The sequence below is a fragment of the Manacus vitellinus genome, unplaced genomic scaffold, assembly GCF_001715985.3.
Source record: "Manacus vitellinus isolate BGI_N305 unplaced genomic scaffold, ASM171598v3 scaffold_4_pilon, whole genome shotgun sequence".
NCBI lineage: Eukaryota > Metazoa > Chordata > Aves > Passeriformes > Pipridae > Manacus > Manacus vitellinus.
Genome location: NW_021940604.1, coordinates 7,733,078 through 7,747,626, shown reverse-complemented (window position 1 = coordinate 7,747,626; position 14,549 = coordinate 7,733,078). Strand labels below are relative to the sequence as shown.

Here is a 14,549-nt window from a genome sequence, read left to right as displayed (position 1 = left end):
TCCTTTGTCTTGCAAACTACTGCTTGGAGGGTCAAGGCTAATTTGCTCAGAGGATTCAGGGCATTTGCATCACCAACAAGGACATTCAGGGATCACCTCCTTCCATGGCCAAGAGCTGCACACCACCACCCCCCCCATCCCGCCCCCCCCGCGAGATCCCCCCTTGCCCCGGCAAAGCACTGCTGAAGCAGGCAAACACCTTTGCTTCTCTAGGAACAGATGGAAACGAAGGAGGTTGAAATGGCAAAATGCCAAGTACTCTGACATTCCTCTGCAACTTTAGCAGGAAGATTTCTCATCACCTCATGGAAACAAGCCTTCAGAGACTGCACCTCCTGCTGTTAAAATGAATGTGGAAACTCCATTAGTTTCTATGGCAGTGTGTCAGCCTCTTCTTATATTCTGGCAGGAGAGGGGGAAAAGAAATGCTGTTCTTCAGTACGGAGCTGGATCTGCCCCCACTGGCTTTCTCCACCTCACAGGGTGCTCATGGGGCTGTGTGCCGCCATGCATATTCATCCTGGCTGCTTTGCTTTGCAGCACTCCTGTCAGTTCAGAGATATCACTCATCAGGAAGGTATGTGAAAAGGCAGTTTATGTAGTAATATTGGTTTTGTTTTTGATAAAGCCTGCTGCTGATCAAGCTCTCCTCAATATGTCAGCTTCAGAATGAATATTCATACAATGCAGAAAAGCAGGGAAACTCACTAGAGTAGAAAATTTTTCTGGTTTTCAAAAAGCTGTTGTTTTCTTCTATCACTGCTCACACAACCTGTAATCCACCCTGCAAACAGGTAAAATCTCACAGGCTATTTGTATGCTTCAAAAGACCTCAGAGGTGTTAGGCTCCCAGAGTCCCTTGGCTGCCCTGCAGCAGAGCACTGGCAACACTGGAGCTAGCCTGGTGTGCCTTGGGTGAGAAGCTTGCCTGTAGGAGATGAGTTTGCAACATATATGCAGCAATGCACAGTGGAATGCACAGGAGACCATCCATTTTTCTTAAAGCTGCAAGGAAAATGACACCAAGGAACCTTCTGCAGACAGTTGCCAGCGTGGAAAGACAGCAGTCCCTGAATGCCAGTTCATCCTTACATTCAGTCATATGCCTACACAAGCGAACCATATGTATGGGCCACCTCTATACTAAAAAATTAAAGAAATTCTTAGAATCTTCCTCATCAAGCACAATCATTTGGAAAAGATGTACACACAACAAATCAGCTTATTATACCTCATGTAGGCATCGCATACAGGCAAAAGCCAAGTGTTTCACAATGAAAGCTGTCTTCCACATTCCTGGTGCCATTGGTGGTACTGAATCCAGTCAAAAGCAGACATACTAAAGGTAGTGCAAACACATGTGACAGATGTAGCATATATAAAGACCCCAAAAATAACTGCAGAATAAGTCAAGCTCTCCAGCACTTTCATCTTAAATCGAGCCTACAGTAAGCATATGTTCAGGGTCTGTGTTTGGTGTGTGTAATCTGTGCTTGAGAAAAGGGCACAGGGGCATTGTCACAGTAATAAACTCAATTAGTACACAGACTGCTGATTTTTTCATGCAGGCAATTAAACTAAAAAAAACCCCAAACCACCAAAATAGTGGCTAGACTAAAATGGATGATGTGCTGTGCAGGTTTTGCATTGAATATCCTGGATTTACTTTAAGGACATTCTTTAGAGAGTATTGATTGGGATTTTCAGGGGTGGCTAAATGACTTAAAAGAATAACTCCCATCGACTTGTTCCACTGTACAATGAAATAAATCAATAAGGCTTGTTCTCCCTGAGCTATTTAGGGCAAAACCCAGTAAAGGATTCAGGTACTCTAACACCTAACTTTTGGGATTTGTTCCTCACTCTGAAGCCCAGGACATTAAGTTCTGGCCCACCTCCATTGGACATAGGAGTGTCAGCCACCTCAGAAGGGAGTTGGATGTTAAGTAGGAAGCATGCTTGGAAACCGTGATCTCCAAGCTACCCAGAAGACTGAAGTCAGGGACCTGCTTTAGCTCTTGTTCCTCTAAGTCTCTGCCACACCACTCTACTCACCGCTCTTCCTGGCAGCTCTCTCCCTACTGAGAAGGGCACATCCAAACATCTTTTCTTCTTGGGGACAATAGGCTACAGACTTGATGATCCAATGAATCTTGAATATTTTGTTTCACACTTGCAGAACTTTGGTAGGAAAGAAGACTTCTACTCCTCATGGGGTACTTTGGGCACTCTCTACAAGGAGACTGGAAATGTCATGTTGGTCTAGCCAGTTTTGACATAGATTTGGGTGTTTGTTTTTTTTTTAAGATACCCAGAAAGGGGAACCAAATCATGAAACTAATCGATTAATCTGTAAGACATGGCAACAGCACTTGCCAGAAGTATAATTCAAGAGGGAGGCACATTTCATTATGTATCAGATATTTTCAAAGACCCACTCAGTAAGGCAGGTCTCACAGAGGATCTAGGGCAAGAAATATGTACTTTCTGATATCCAGGTCAATGTGGGAGGGGAAGAGACATGAAGCAGTTCCAAGGAGAGAAGTGCAACTTGTGCCCAAAAGCAGGAAACAGCCTCAAACAAGGTGGAGCACCTTGTAAGTGGAGGTGCTGCTAGGGTTAAGTGGGAGCTGACTGCAGCATTCCTGGATTGGAATTTTTGTACTTAAGTCCCTTTACTCCATTTGGGTCTGTTAGAGCTAATAATGTCCTTTATTGGTGCTAATTATTATCCACTGCTGGCAGTGTGTCATGCAGGGGGGAAGTCCTGTATTTAACATGCAATGGAGTTACTGCCCTGAGTCAGAATCTAAAGCTTCATAAGAGGATTGTGCAGGCAGTTATATGAGACTGATACGCCCTCTATTTTGCTGACGCAAATAAATCCTTAAGTGACTCTGGTGACAGTATTCTGAGAGAAGGAAGTAAAGAGAGCTTGCCAAAGCATCTGTATTTCTCTTGTGCTTTATAGAAAAGACATATGGATCTTCATAGAAAATTATAACCTCCTCAAACAATATAATAGGTAATTATATTCCTGACATAGAATTTTTTTAGCACATTGCATATAAGTATCCTTGTTCAGTTCTGCAGTTTTCTAGAGTGCCCTGTTAAATCTCTTCTTCTCATCCCTTTTAAAACCACAGAACTTTTACATCAGAGACCTCAGAGTTACCCTCCTTTGGTCCTAACAGACCTATGTGCATCCACCCCACCAAGTATTTTGGAGGCATACCCTCCCCATCACCCTCAGAGGGGCTGTCTCACACAGGCAACTCCAGTCTTGCCTGGAGACCAACACCTCTGGCTGGGAGCCGTGCAGCTACATACCCCCCCACACTGAGGCTGAATTCGTAGGCTCAGCACAGCAGGGCACAAACATAGCCCCTCACTGTCGTCTCCACAGGCAGCTTGGAAAGGGCTGCACCAGGCACTGTAGGCAGAGCACTCATGGGATTTTCTGCCCCCCAGTCCCAGTTGCTGTGCCCACTGTGTTGGTTCTGAAAATTGCTCATGCCTTGGAAAATTTTGTCAGACGTGTTTGCCATTCCTCCTCCACACCCCTTCCAAAGCATGTCATCATTTATGCCCAGGCCTTTTATGAGGATACTTTTTTTTTCAAAGTACTGTATGGACATTAACTCATTAAGAAAATACAATTACAATTGTAAATACCTGAAACCTCTTTAGGGTTGCTCCATTGTAACCCAAAAATATCACATGTAATTTTAGTGATACTTGCTCACTGATTATTAAAAAGAAATTCCCCAAGGCTGAAAAGCTGGATGGCAAATTGCAGCTGCAAATTAATTAAAATAATCAAACAAGCCAGAGGTAACTCCCACAGAAAGAGGGCTGCTTATAAAGGCAATGTTAATAGAGAATTTACCATCAGGGGCTGCCTGGTTCCCTTTTAATAAAGTATCTATGATTACCTGATTAGCTGATCATTGTGCAGAGAATTTTGTTCTCAATACAGCTGTGAAGACAAAGAAGAGGGAGGTTTTTATCAGAGCTTGTTTATTTAAAATGTATAATTGACTCCTCCTTTTTTTTTACAGAAGCATGATCCAACAAGCTGCTCACCTCCAACAATACATACTGCTTCTCCTCTCTCCAGTCTGAAATGAGACAATTTTCTGTCACATGCTTATTTTAGTAAGGTTACTATAATGATCTGGAATAAAGGTAGAACATTTCAGTGGGTTTGAGAAACTAACCTTTAATGTTTAGAAGCAGTCACCATCCATTATGGTATTACGCTAGTCATATGCCATCATGCTAGACTTACGACAACATACCAGCTGTGGTTCTGCCCCCGCATGGTATTACTGGAGAAATAAACTAGTTTGGTTTGATAATATATGAGAAAGTCAAAATATGGTCCATATTTTTCAGTGCCACTCACATTTTTAAGGGTGCTTCTTGTGCAGGATACTGGAACACCAACAAACTCGAAAAATTCAAAGAACACATGAAAACTAGACACCTTATGGATGTAACTGTATATTTATTTCTTTTTAAAGAACACTCCTTAAATGTATTTTAAGTCCATATACAAACTTGTTTTCACAGATTTATAATTCACTAAATAGCACAAAATATAATCCAGGTCGTTGATTTCTTTCATCTGTGCGTATGCATGCGTGTGTTTGAGTGTGTGTGTGTGTGTGCGTGCGTGCGTGCACGCATGCTGCTGGTGGTAGTGGTAACCCACCACACGTATTCAAACACAAGCCCGGGCTCCTCCTGACTTTCCTTTGGAGCAAACCTTGCCCAGATGAAGACCCTACTCTGGAAGACTGTGACTCTCTTGCCCATGAATCCCATTTCAGAAGAGGCCATGGTGGCGGTGCTCTCTGCCTTACCAGCAGGGCCACACACCTTCATCCACCAGACAAGATGGAAAAGAACAGAATGGGAGCCTCCCCTGAAGCTGACCCAGGTACTGTAGTTGGAAGTGACCAGCTGTGGAGTTCATGTGCAAGGAAACACCTTTTTCTCCACTCCAAACACCTCAATGACACTCCCGTGCACTTATTCAGGAGTGAATATGCCCCTTGGTCAGCCCTCACTAGCAGGGGACTGCCAGGGCTTGGCAGGGCACCATGTGTCCAGCCAGCAAGCCGGCTCCTCGCCCAGCCCTGTGCGGCCGTAGGGGCCTTGCTACCCTGCTGCTGGAGGTCAGGGAACGGCTCATGACACTGCTGGACTCTGCCTCCCGGCAGTCAGCGGTGCCCCGGCTCCAATCCTGGAAGCACCAGCATAGCAAACCTTGCCGGTCCCAGTGAGCTACACAGATGGCACCAGTGATGCACATATTTACATGGGGTGGAATGTTTTCCCATAGCTTTTTTAAGGAGTATATAGATCAACGTTCACATAAGACCAAATACTTTTAATATATTTATAACTGTTTTATAAAGCTTTGAAAAAACTCACAATAGCACATTGTTTTACTTTAATGCTTTACGGTACTATCAGTTTAAAATCACAATCAGCACTTAAGTTATAGTCAATCCGGCAAACAAGAGACAAAAAAAAATTACAAGAGTTAAGAACTGACTGATACATCCTTTATCTTTTTTTTTTAACTAATGCATAAGTGCAGAATAAGATAAGATACTCTAGTTTAAATATCTTGTTTTACAATATACATTTTGTTCTAATTACGCAACAGTAAATCCCATGCTTCACATAGAAAAGCAATCCACAACATTAAGAAAAAAATTTACAATTTATGAAACAAAGTAAATAAATATTAGTATTACAGAATCAGAGCTGTACATAAAAGCTGTTCAGTTTTAATCATATAAAAATATGTTTTAGTGCAACCTCACATATATTGATGCTGTTCTGTTTTACATCATTTAGATCCAAGTGTCCAAAAAAGGAAAGAAATTACATTTATTACAAAGCAGATACACAAATTCTAAAATATGTACAAATTACTGCTAAAAAAATGCTTATAAGAATATAAGCAAAGTAAAGAAAAGGCACAAACATCTGTACAATTTAAAAGTACCAGACCCAATAAGAATTTCAAATTTAGTTTTGGTCAGGCTCATGATGACTTGTTATTTTATCTAATTCTTTTGATATAACAAAAGTATATATAATAGCAAACTACTGTAACTTAGAACAGGCATGCTGTAAAGTTGAATACTTCTATCTCTAGGAAAAAAAATGGTGGTGTAAATGTATGGGTGAAAGTCTCCATGCATCTCAGATCAATGTGGCTTGCTCTTCTCAGATGACAGATCTTTTCTCTCCTGTGTGCTTGATGGGGGGTCGCTCCTGCTGTGAAAGCCCAACTGCCGGATGTCCACAAAGCTCTTGCTGTAAAAGGTGGGATGGGCTAACACAGTCTGTGATGTACCAAAACTGTCCTGCTCACCACTGTGCAAGTCAGGATGGGTGGCTGAGGCACAGGTCTGGCCTGGCTCAGATCCACTAAAGTGTTTAATGCTAAAATGTGCACTTTCTAAGGGTTTCTGGTGAGGCTCAGAAGGCCTCTGCAGCTGCTCTGCCCCGTGCAGAACGGCTTCTTCTGTGGCGATTCGCAGAGAGGCTATGGCTTTTGTACAAGTCTGTATGTTCTCCTCCTGCTCCCTCTCGGTAGCCACAACACTGTCCTCCGATGTGCTCTGTGTCAGCAACAGCAACGGCGAGGAGGGCGTGCTGGAGGGAGTGCTGGGGTGCAAGCTGTGCGGAGAGGTACGTTTCTCATGGTGCTTAGAAATACTATATGATTCTTTTGTAAGGGTTTCCACAGTTCCTCTTTGCTTCTCCTCAGAGACCTCCCTCTGCAGGGCCAAAGTGGACGGAGAATGTAAACCTGAAAGGGCCATGGGTACCGAGTGGACCATCTGGATACCCCCAATAGGCATCATGGGGATAGGTGCTCGGATCTGTTGCTGGGAGTGTAGTGGAAGATGACTGAAGACATAGTCACTCGGACCTTCAGGGAACAGGCTAGACCTGCGGTGCTCCATGCCTCCTTTTTCTCCATATATGTTGAAGTAAGGTGCCTGAGACAACCCCCTTCTCTGTAACCAGAAAAAAAAAAAGAAAAGAAAAAAAAAGAAATGTCAGCACTGCTACTAGCAGAATTCTTGTCTGGCTGCCAAACCACCTATCTGCTTTCCTGCCTAATACAACCTCCCTTTCATGAAGCACCTTTCATGCAGATGGATCCCAAAGCATTTGAAAATGCACTAATTGCATATCCAAATAACAGAGGAAGTTTTGCTCAGCTCAGATCTACAGGGCTCATGCCTCTAAGGTGAAAGGTAGCAGCTAGTTAAGAGAGCTCAGCAACAAAATGCAGCAATTTAGGTCAGGAAGTGAAGAGTATTATATTCAACTGAAACTTTGAAGAGAATTTGGGGTAAACAGATTTTCATTCCCCCAGAGAAATTTAGCCTGGAGATCCATCTTATCCTCGTTTTTGGAAAACTGTGCTGGCATTTGCAGTCCACACTGTGTATCAAGACTTTGTTGCAGAGAAATACACATCCAAATGCCCCCTGCTTACTGCCTCTGCTTGGTATAATGGAGAAAATCTGATGGCATGTAAGTATTTTCTGCCTTCTGAAAGATTCTGTTCTTGAGCCCCAGAGAAGGCACTTGCTCCCTGTGAGCTTTACCCAATCCCTGATGAAAGGGGTGGGTATTTTCACGGAAGTTCAAGTGCCTCTGTGCAATGCAGATACAAATTTTTCCAGTTATTGAGACAATGAAGAACCATTATGGCCTATCTGCAGTGTAAACAATAAATAGTAACAAAAGCACAGGCTTTGCTGTGAGTAAAAGTGATGATTCTGTCCCAGGGAGACTCACCCACTCATAATGGGACTGAGAAGAATGGAGGATTTTGTGATGGCTAATAAAAGCCAATCTTGCAATATTGACATTTTCAGTGCCTTCCCATTAGTTCCTGCCTTGGAAGAATGAATAGTTCCATCTCCACTCAGTATTAAATATGCCCTGGGCTTTTAGGTTTTTTTTTCGTTCCTAAGTTTTAAAAATTGTTGGCTATCTGATGATTAATTACCATTTACTGTTGAACAGAGGAACAATGATTACAGAAGTGCAGGATGACATTTTCATAATTACGTGTGGGATTTGGCCACACAACTCTCGGGGCCTCTCACATGAAATTAAATGAACAAAAATGCTCATCTCTGCTCTGTAAATTGACCAAACACCAATCAATTGCCCCAAAGCTCTAACACTACCATAGCCTTGGTGCAGCAGCCCAAGGACTACGGTGCTAAATGCCAACGCATTAAAGTGGCAGCACTTCACTGCTGGAAAATCCCAGCTCTCAAGGCATTAAGCAACCTCTTGATCCCATCCCAGGGAGCTGGTTTAGGGGGCAATTAAAGATTCAGTTTCTGTGCTACCCAAGGGCTCAATCTCACTGTGCTCAGATGCTTTGTCCTGTTTAATATAAATCAACACTGAGACAGGAAGGGTGACCCATAATCATCAGACTCGAACTTCAGAGATGTTATTTTTCAGAGACTAATCTATGTTGGGAATTTTCCTATTCAGAAAGTGAGATGCTTGAGTCTCATAAAAGAGAAACCGTCATAAGAAAGCACAGTGACAGCACATTATACTGCTGAATGGGGAAAAATTTACAAAATAAACTGCAGTTGCCAATAAACTGCATAAGACTCAGTTAACCTACCCTGTCAGTCCTTCCTATCACTAACCTCACCTCTGCATAGCTACTTGTCCCCTATTTTTTTCTCCATCTTTGGTCTGTCAACTCGTTTTTCAGTCATACTGTCCTCTTGGATGTTTCCTAAGCCACGACATTTATCACTATTGCATCTGATGTGAACTTGGGCTAAGGGAAATTGAGTAAAAGCAACCAAAAAAAAAAGAGTAAAACTCATCAAAGAACAAACCCAGTCACACACAAATCTCTAATTGAGAAAGACATTGGCTTCATGTTTTACCTTGCCCAGTTTCAAAAGGGAATAGAGCAAGAGTCTGTGCTTGCCAGACAGAGGTGGCTAACATGATAGAAACTGCTACACACTTTGAGATCAGCAGTATCATCCAACGCATGTCTCATATGCCCAATTTTTACATAGACAGTGGCAGTCTGTGCATGTCCACTGGACACCTTCTAAGCCTGGCTGAGTACATATGGGATTATCTTTCTCTAGCTCTGGCAGGTAAGTTTGGAAACAGACAACATAAATTGTTACAGGCACTAATAACTGTTCTGACCTCTTACCCTGCTTTTATTTCCTTTACCAGTATCTAGCATTTTCATACCTACAAGCAGACACACATATACATATTCATGGCAAAAGACTGTCTTTTTTTAACAAGCACTCTGAAAATCCAAAGACTTTATTCGTTTGACAGGGCAAGTATTAGATCACAGAGCACAGCGCAGGAAGTCACAATATCTTTTTGCAGTGCAGTCAGAATGGGTTGCTGCCAGTGCTGTGAGGTTGCTACCATGCTTCCTCTCTTTGTCAGGTGATGGGAATCCAGTTTATTTCCTATTAATTCTCACTTGTTACAGATTAGCATATTTCCCTTCAACTCCAGATGACATATAATTTCCAAAGCAACAATACTCTGTAGCAGCTTTTCAGGAAATGCTCTGACCTGGTCATAAAGTTAGACTTTCACATCACACCCCTGAGTAAAGGCATATCCAGCTTCACAGGTCCCCCAGAATGCCTCAGGGATGAGATAGGGTTTGCCCTGTATCTGGTACATCACCCAAAAAAGGGTGTGGGAGATCCAGAAGAAGATCACATTTCAAAGCCATGCATCCTTAACAGATTTCTCCTGACAGCCTCAGACTACAGCTTGCAAAAAGATGTTGGGTGGAAAACAGTGTCTTTGATTACTGTATCATAATGTACTTGAGGGTTTTTAAAGTTAAAAATCAAAAAAAGGTTGAACTCTGTAGTGAAATTCAACAACAGGCCATATTACCGATGTGTTTTCTGAAAGACATGATGCTTAATAAAGTGACTAAAACTCTATGTGGACTTCAGTTTCAGGATCAGCTCAATTTGCAGCGCTACTGCAGTAGCCCAGATACATCAGTGGACCTATTTACAGTTTACCTGGACTTCAGAAGTGTCTGGCTCTCTGTACAAGAACTGATTTCACTCAAGATGATAAAGTAGTGAGTATTTGGGAAGGGATTTAATACCCATATCCTGGATGAACAAAGGACCTTAAGTCCTATCAACTTTAAAGTGGTTATAGAAGTGCCTAACTCCCTTCATCCCTTCTGAATATATCAAGACAGGCTTTGGACTTCAAAATAAATGAGATGAGGAACAAAATGGCAACACAAGCAAAATGCACTACCTCCTAGAAGCTAAAACAGTTGCTAAAGTCAAGTCTGTACCACTCACAACAAGATATATTCACAATCTCAAGGTATCTAGTCCTAGGGCTGAAAGAAGAGGCAAAAGCTCTGGTCTGCACTAGGTAGCAGAGGGATGCATTAAGACTTGGCACAAGCAGGAATGGAGTGAAACTGTTGGTGCTGGATGCCATACTCACACTACAAATGTAGTGGGCTTGGAGGGGAAGGTTTCTTTGGATTAGTGCTATGCGGTCTCTTTTCACTCACTTGAATGGCCACTCACAGTTCTAGTGCACCTGCTGCACTCCTGGAGAACATTTTTTCAGTTTAATTTCATCTGACAACAATCCAGATCACTTACTCCAAGACTGCAATTTGAGTCAAAGCACAATAAATGTGACAACAGAGACATATGCCTGATCCAAAATAAAATGGTAACAGAGATTCACTCAGGGTGAACAAATGCAGCCTTCCTATTCCTTCTCTTTCTCTCAGGACTGGCAGAAAATGACTGGGGAGAAGAATCGAAGCCCTCCAATAATAGCATCAACCTCCTCAGAAAGGAAAGAAACCTCTGGCATTCACAGAAGAGGAGACCCCAAATTTATTTAGAGAGCAGAGAGTATCTGCCTTTAATTTTAAAGACATCAATTTAACTTGTCAAGGCCAAGTGTGCCCCAGCATAAACCAGAGCCTTAGGCTACTTTGGAGAGAGTATTGTGTTATTAACTGTCAAAGGAAAAAAAAGTGTATTTTTCAGGTACTTTCCCTGTGCTCTTTTCCACTTCCTAAAGAAATAATTTCAATTGCTTTCTATGTGATGCTTTCGATGCCAGAACACTTCACAAGCTCTTTGCACAAGACCACCAAAGTGCATGGACATTCAACACAAAGCAATGTGAAGGGGAACTAGACCAGTATTGACCAAAGAGACTAGAGCAAATAAATCAACTTCAGTGGAGAAGAAATAAAACTGGCCTCTTCTGGGAACTGCAGGCACCAGAAGCACAAAACAACTCTTATTCCTGCAAGGACTGGGAACCCAATGCAGCCCTTAAAAATACTGTGAGGATTGTAAGCTGGCATGTGCATCACTGATGCAGCTGCTAATGATATTCTGATTTGCTAGATTTCACTACTCCGAAAGTGAAAACCAGTCTTTATTCCTTTTTCTTCTCTGACAGCTTTCATTTATAGCAGCTCAGGTGTTATTTGTCTTCCCACACACTTAGTGTAACAACTTGTGTCACTTAAACTCAACTACTGTTTGGCTAAAGTACGTCTTCCAGAAAGGCATCAAGAGGTGAGGAATCCATCCTTCCTTCCTTGCAATTGTTTATTGTGATGGGCAATCATCCTCACTTGTCATTTTTTCATTTAAATTTGCCTGGGCTCCACTTCCAGTGATGCCTGTATTAAGGTCACAGTGACTCTACTGAGATCTGGGCTTCCCTCTCGAAACACTCAACAAGCCACTGAGCTACTGATGATTTCTGTAAGACAATTGACTTGGGTTTTCACTGCCACATGACTGATCCTACCTCAAAAATAAGGTAAGTGTTAGAAGTCCATCTGGTGTGGTGGACTTTTCAAAAGAAGGAGCTAAGAGCGCGAAAAAAGTCCTTACAATGTGCTAAACACCTTGCTGGAAGGTGTGCATAACACACAAGGAAAACGTTAACAGCAAGAACTGTCAGATGACCAAGGACGACTGTTAATGTACCCTTTTGCTAGTATCATTACACATCCAAAATCTCTACTACAGGATGCCAGTGTGTCTTATGTGGGACATGAAGGACTGGGGCACCCTGCACAATGTCAGCTGTAGCATCCCATATAATCCCATCCATTTGATACTAAGACATCAGGACAGTTAAACTGGTGGCTCTTCATCCTCTTGAGCTTTCTCACTTTGCCAACAGAACTGCTGATAGGATTTTTATCCTCTTTCAGCTGTGCACTGGTCGCTGCTATGAGAGTGCAGCAGGGTTTCAGTGTGCCCTTCCTCATGGACCACTTTTAATCAGCCACCCCTCTCCAGCTTGCCCAAGCTGAACCCACACATACAGGCTGAGGAGGCAGGCAGTGAGAGGGCAGCCACAACATCAAACATGGTGAGGGAAGCATAGTAAATAAATAAGCAAATGCATTTATAGTAAGGCCATTCCTTACCTTTAAAGACCAAATCTATTTGTGAAGGGAGTGCTTTGTGAATGGTAGAGCTGGTCAAAAGTGCCAATCTGGTAGTTACTGAGAACTGTTTTACTGAAAGGGAACAGCACAGACAGCAGCTGTGCAAGTTTTGCATATTTCCACCCAGACGGTTGTGTCCCTGTTGGAACAGCCAGTTGTGATGGCACTTTCTGTAGGGCAGACAGCTGCCTGCTCCTCTCATACAATAATATTCTTAAAATTCCAGCTACAGATCCTGATTTCAATGGGCACTCTGTTTTTCTGAGAGGTTTCATTTATCTTAGCATTTTTATTCCATTAAACAATACTCAACAATGGAGACTAAACCTCAGACAGGGCCTTAAGCCTTGATCTTGGCTTGATCCCATCTAATCTTGGAAACAGAAGATTTTTTACAGTGCAGAAACAAGCCTCACGCACCATGTAAGCTTCCATTTAAAAAATGACATTTCATAAACATGGAGAGAGAAAATGCAAACCAGCCTAATTTTATTGAAGCTAATGGAGCTACTCAGGGTTGTACCAAGTGAAGACTCAACCCCCTATGGTCTGACTCTAGTGCATCCAATTGAATCAGCATCCTGACTTGGTCACTGTCTATTCCAAGTTTCTTGCATTTGTTTCAGGACTTTCCACCAAGGCTCAAAGTTTAAGCCTTCTTCTTCTACAAAGCTGCAAAGATTTTTAAAATGCTATGCATAAATTCGGTAAGAGCACTGTTTTTGATAAGAGGAATGAAAATATTCTTTCATACTTACTGAATGTCCCACTGGAATAGATTCAGACTGTAAATATTGACCCATGGACAGTGCTGGATTATGGTATAAGCCCCTCCGGGGAGATGCCGCTCTAACCGAGGCCATATATCTCCTCTCTCGCCTAGGAGACAAATCTCTTCGAACAGATGTATCTTTCCCCGGTGACATTGGTCTCCTTGGTGACAGGTGACGTCTTGGTGACACATCCCGTCTTGGTGATAACTCTCTCCTCAGCACAGCCTCCTTTCGTGGGGAAAGATGCCTCATAGGCGAAATATCTCTTCGGGGTGACAGATGCCTTCTGGGTGACAAATCCCCTTTTGGCATTAAATACCTCTTTGGTGAGTTATCTCTGTAGGGTGAAGAATCATAGCCAGGTGACGATTGTCGACTGGAAGGTGAGAGGTCCCTTGGAGATGAACTGGGGTCTAAGCAAAGTGTGTAATCCTCATCCATGCAGCTAGGTATGTCCAATCTGTCTTTATCAGGCTCTGAATCTGTACTCTTACTCTGGAAAAACCTCTGATATTCTGTCATTTGTGTATCTTCACAGGAGTCGCTTGGTGTTATAAGCTGAGTAACCTGAATGCTAGGTAAGGTGACCAAGTAACTGATGAGGGAAGAGTGTCCCACTGAAAGGGAGCCCTCGGGGGAAGCCCTCTGTGATGCCCCAGCTGAGTTCACGGACAAGGAGGAGAATCGAGGGGGCTGCGGGCTGGTGCTTCTTGATCTGGTTTTTGGTGTCGAGTCTCCCTGAGTATCATCAAAATCATCCTCATCTTCATCATCATCATCATTGTCATCGCCATCCTCGCCATCTGATTCCTCCGCATCAGAAAACTGGTGCTCTGCTGACAGGCCTGCCAGGTTGCTGCTCTTCTCTGCCTCCTGCTGCATGTCCTCCATGTTTTCTGAAATAACCACAGCAAGTCAAAATGGTGAGCACATACTCCACCTCTTACACCTTATGCCACATTCATCCCCCACCCACCCATTGTCATTGCTGGATGCTCTTCATCTGGGATGGCTGCACAAAGCCGTTCTTCATAGTCTGAAACCATATTTTTTCAAAATAATACCTTAAAACCTTATCCTTGAAAGGAAGTATAAAAGCAAATTCACCCTACACAACTTCACTAAACATTGCCATCTCTCACATTTTAAGTGGAAAGATTGGGAACTTTGTATGAGACAGATGACAACAAGCCACACTTTTATTTTTAGCTCCTCTGCATGTA

The 14,549-nt window shown here is 42.7% G+C and overlaps 1 protein-coding gene across 5 annotated transcripts in view; it reads right to left on the bottom strand.

Annotated features, from left to right (window-relative positions):
• Window positions 1-5,383: 5,383 nt before the first annotated feature.
• Window positions 5,384-14,549, bottom strand: part of HIVEP2 (human immunodeficiency virus type I enhancer binding protein 2) — a 103,762-nt gene continuing 94,596 nt past the window's right edge. For 4 of the 5 annotated variants that reach the window (XM_025894730.2, XM_029962845.1, XM_018069544.2 and 1 more), the window contains 2 exons: window positions 13,312-14,222; window positions 6,231-7,049 (listed from right to left, as the gene is read on the bottom strand). In XM_025894730.2, coding sequence (XP_025750515.1) covers window positions 6,231-7,049; window positions 13,312-14,222 — 1,730 coding nt within the window. Of the gene's footprint in view, window positions 7,050-13,311; window positions 14,223-14,549 lie in introns of all 5 variants that reach the window. The other variant, XM_018069537.2, reaches the window with a different exon arrangement.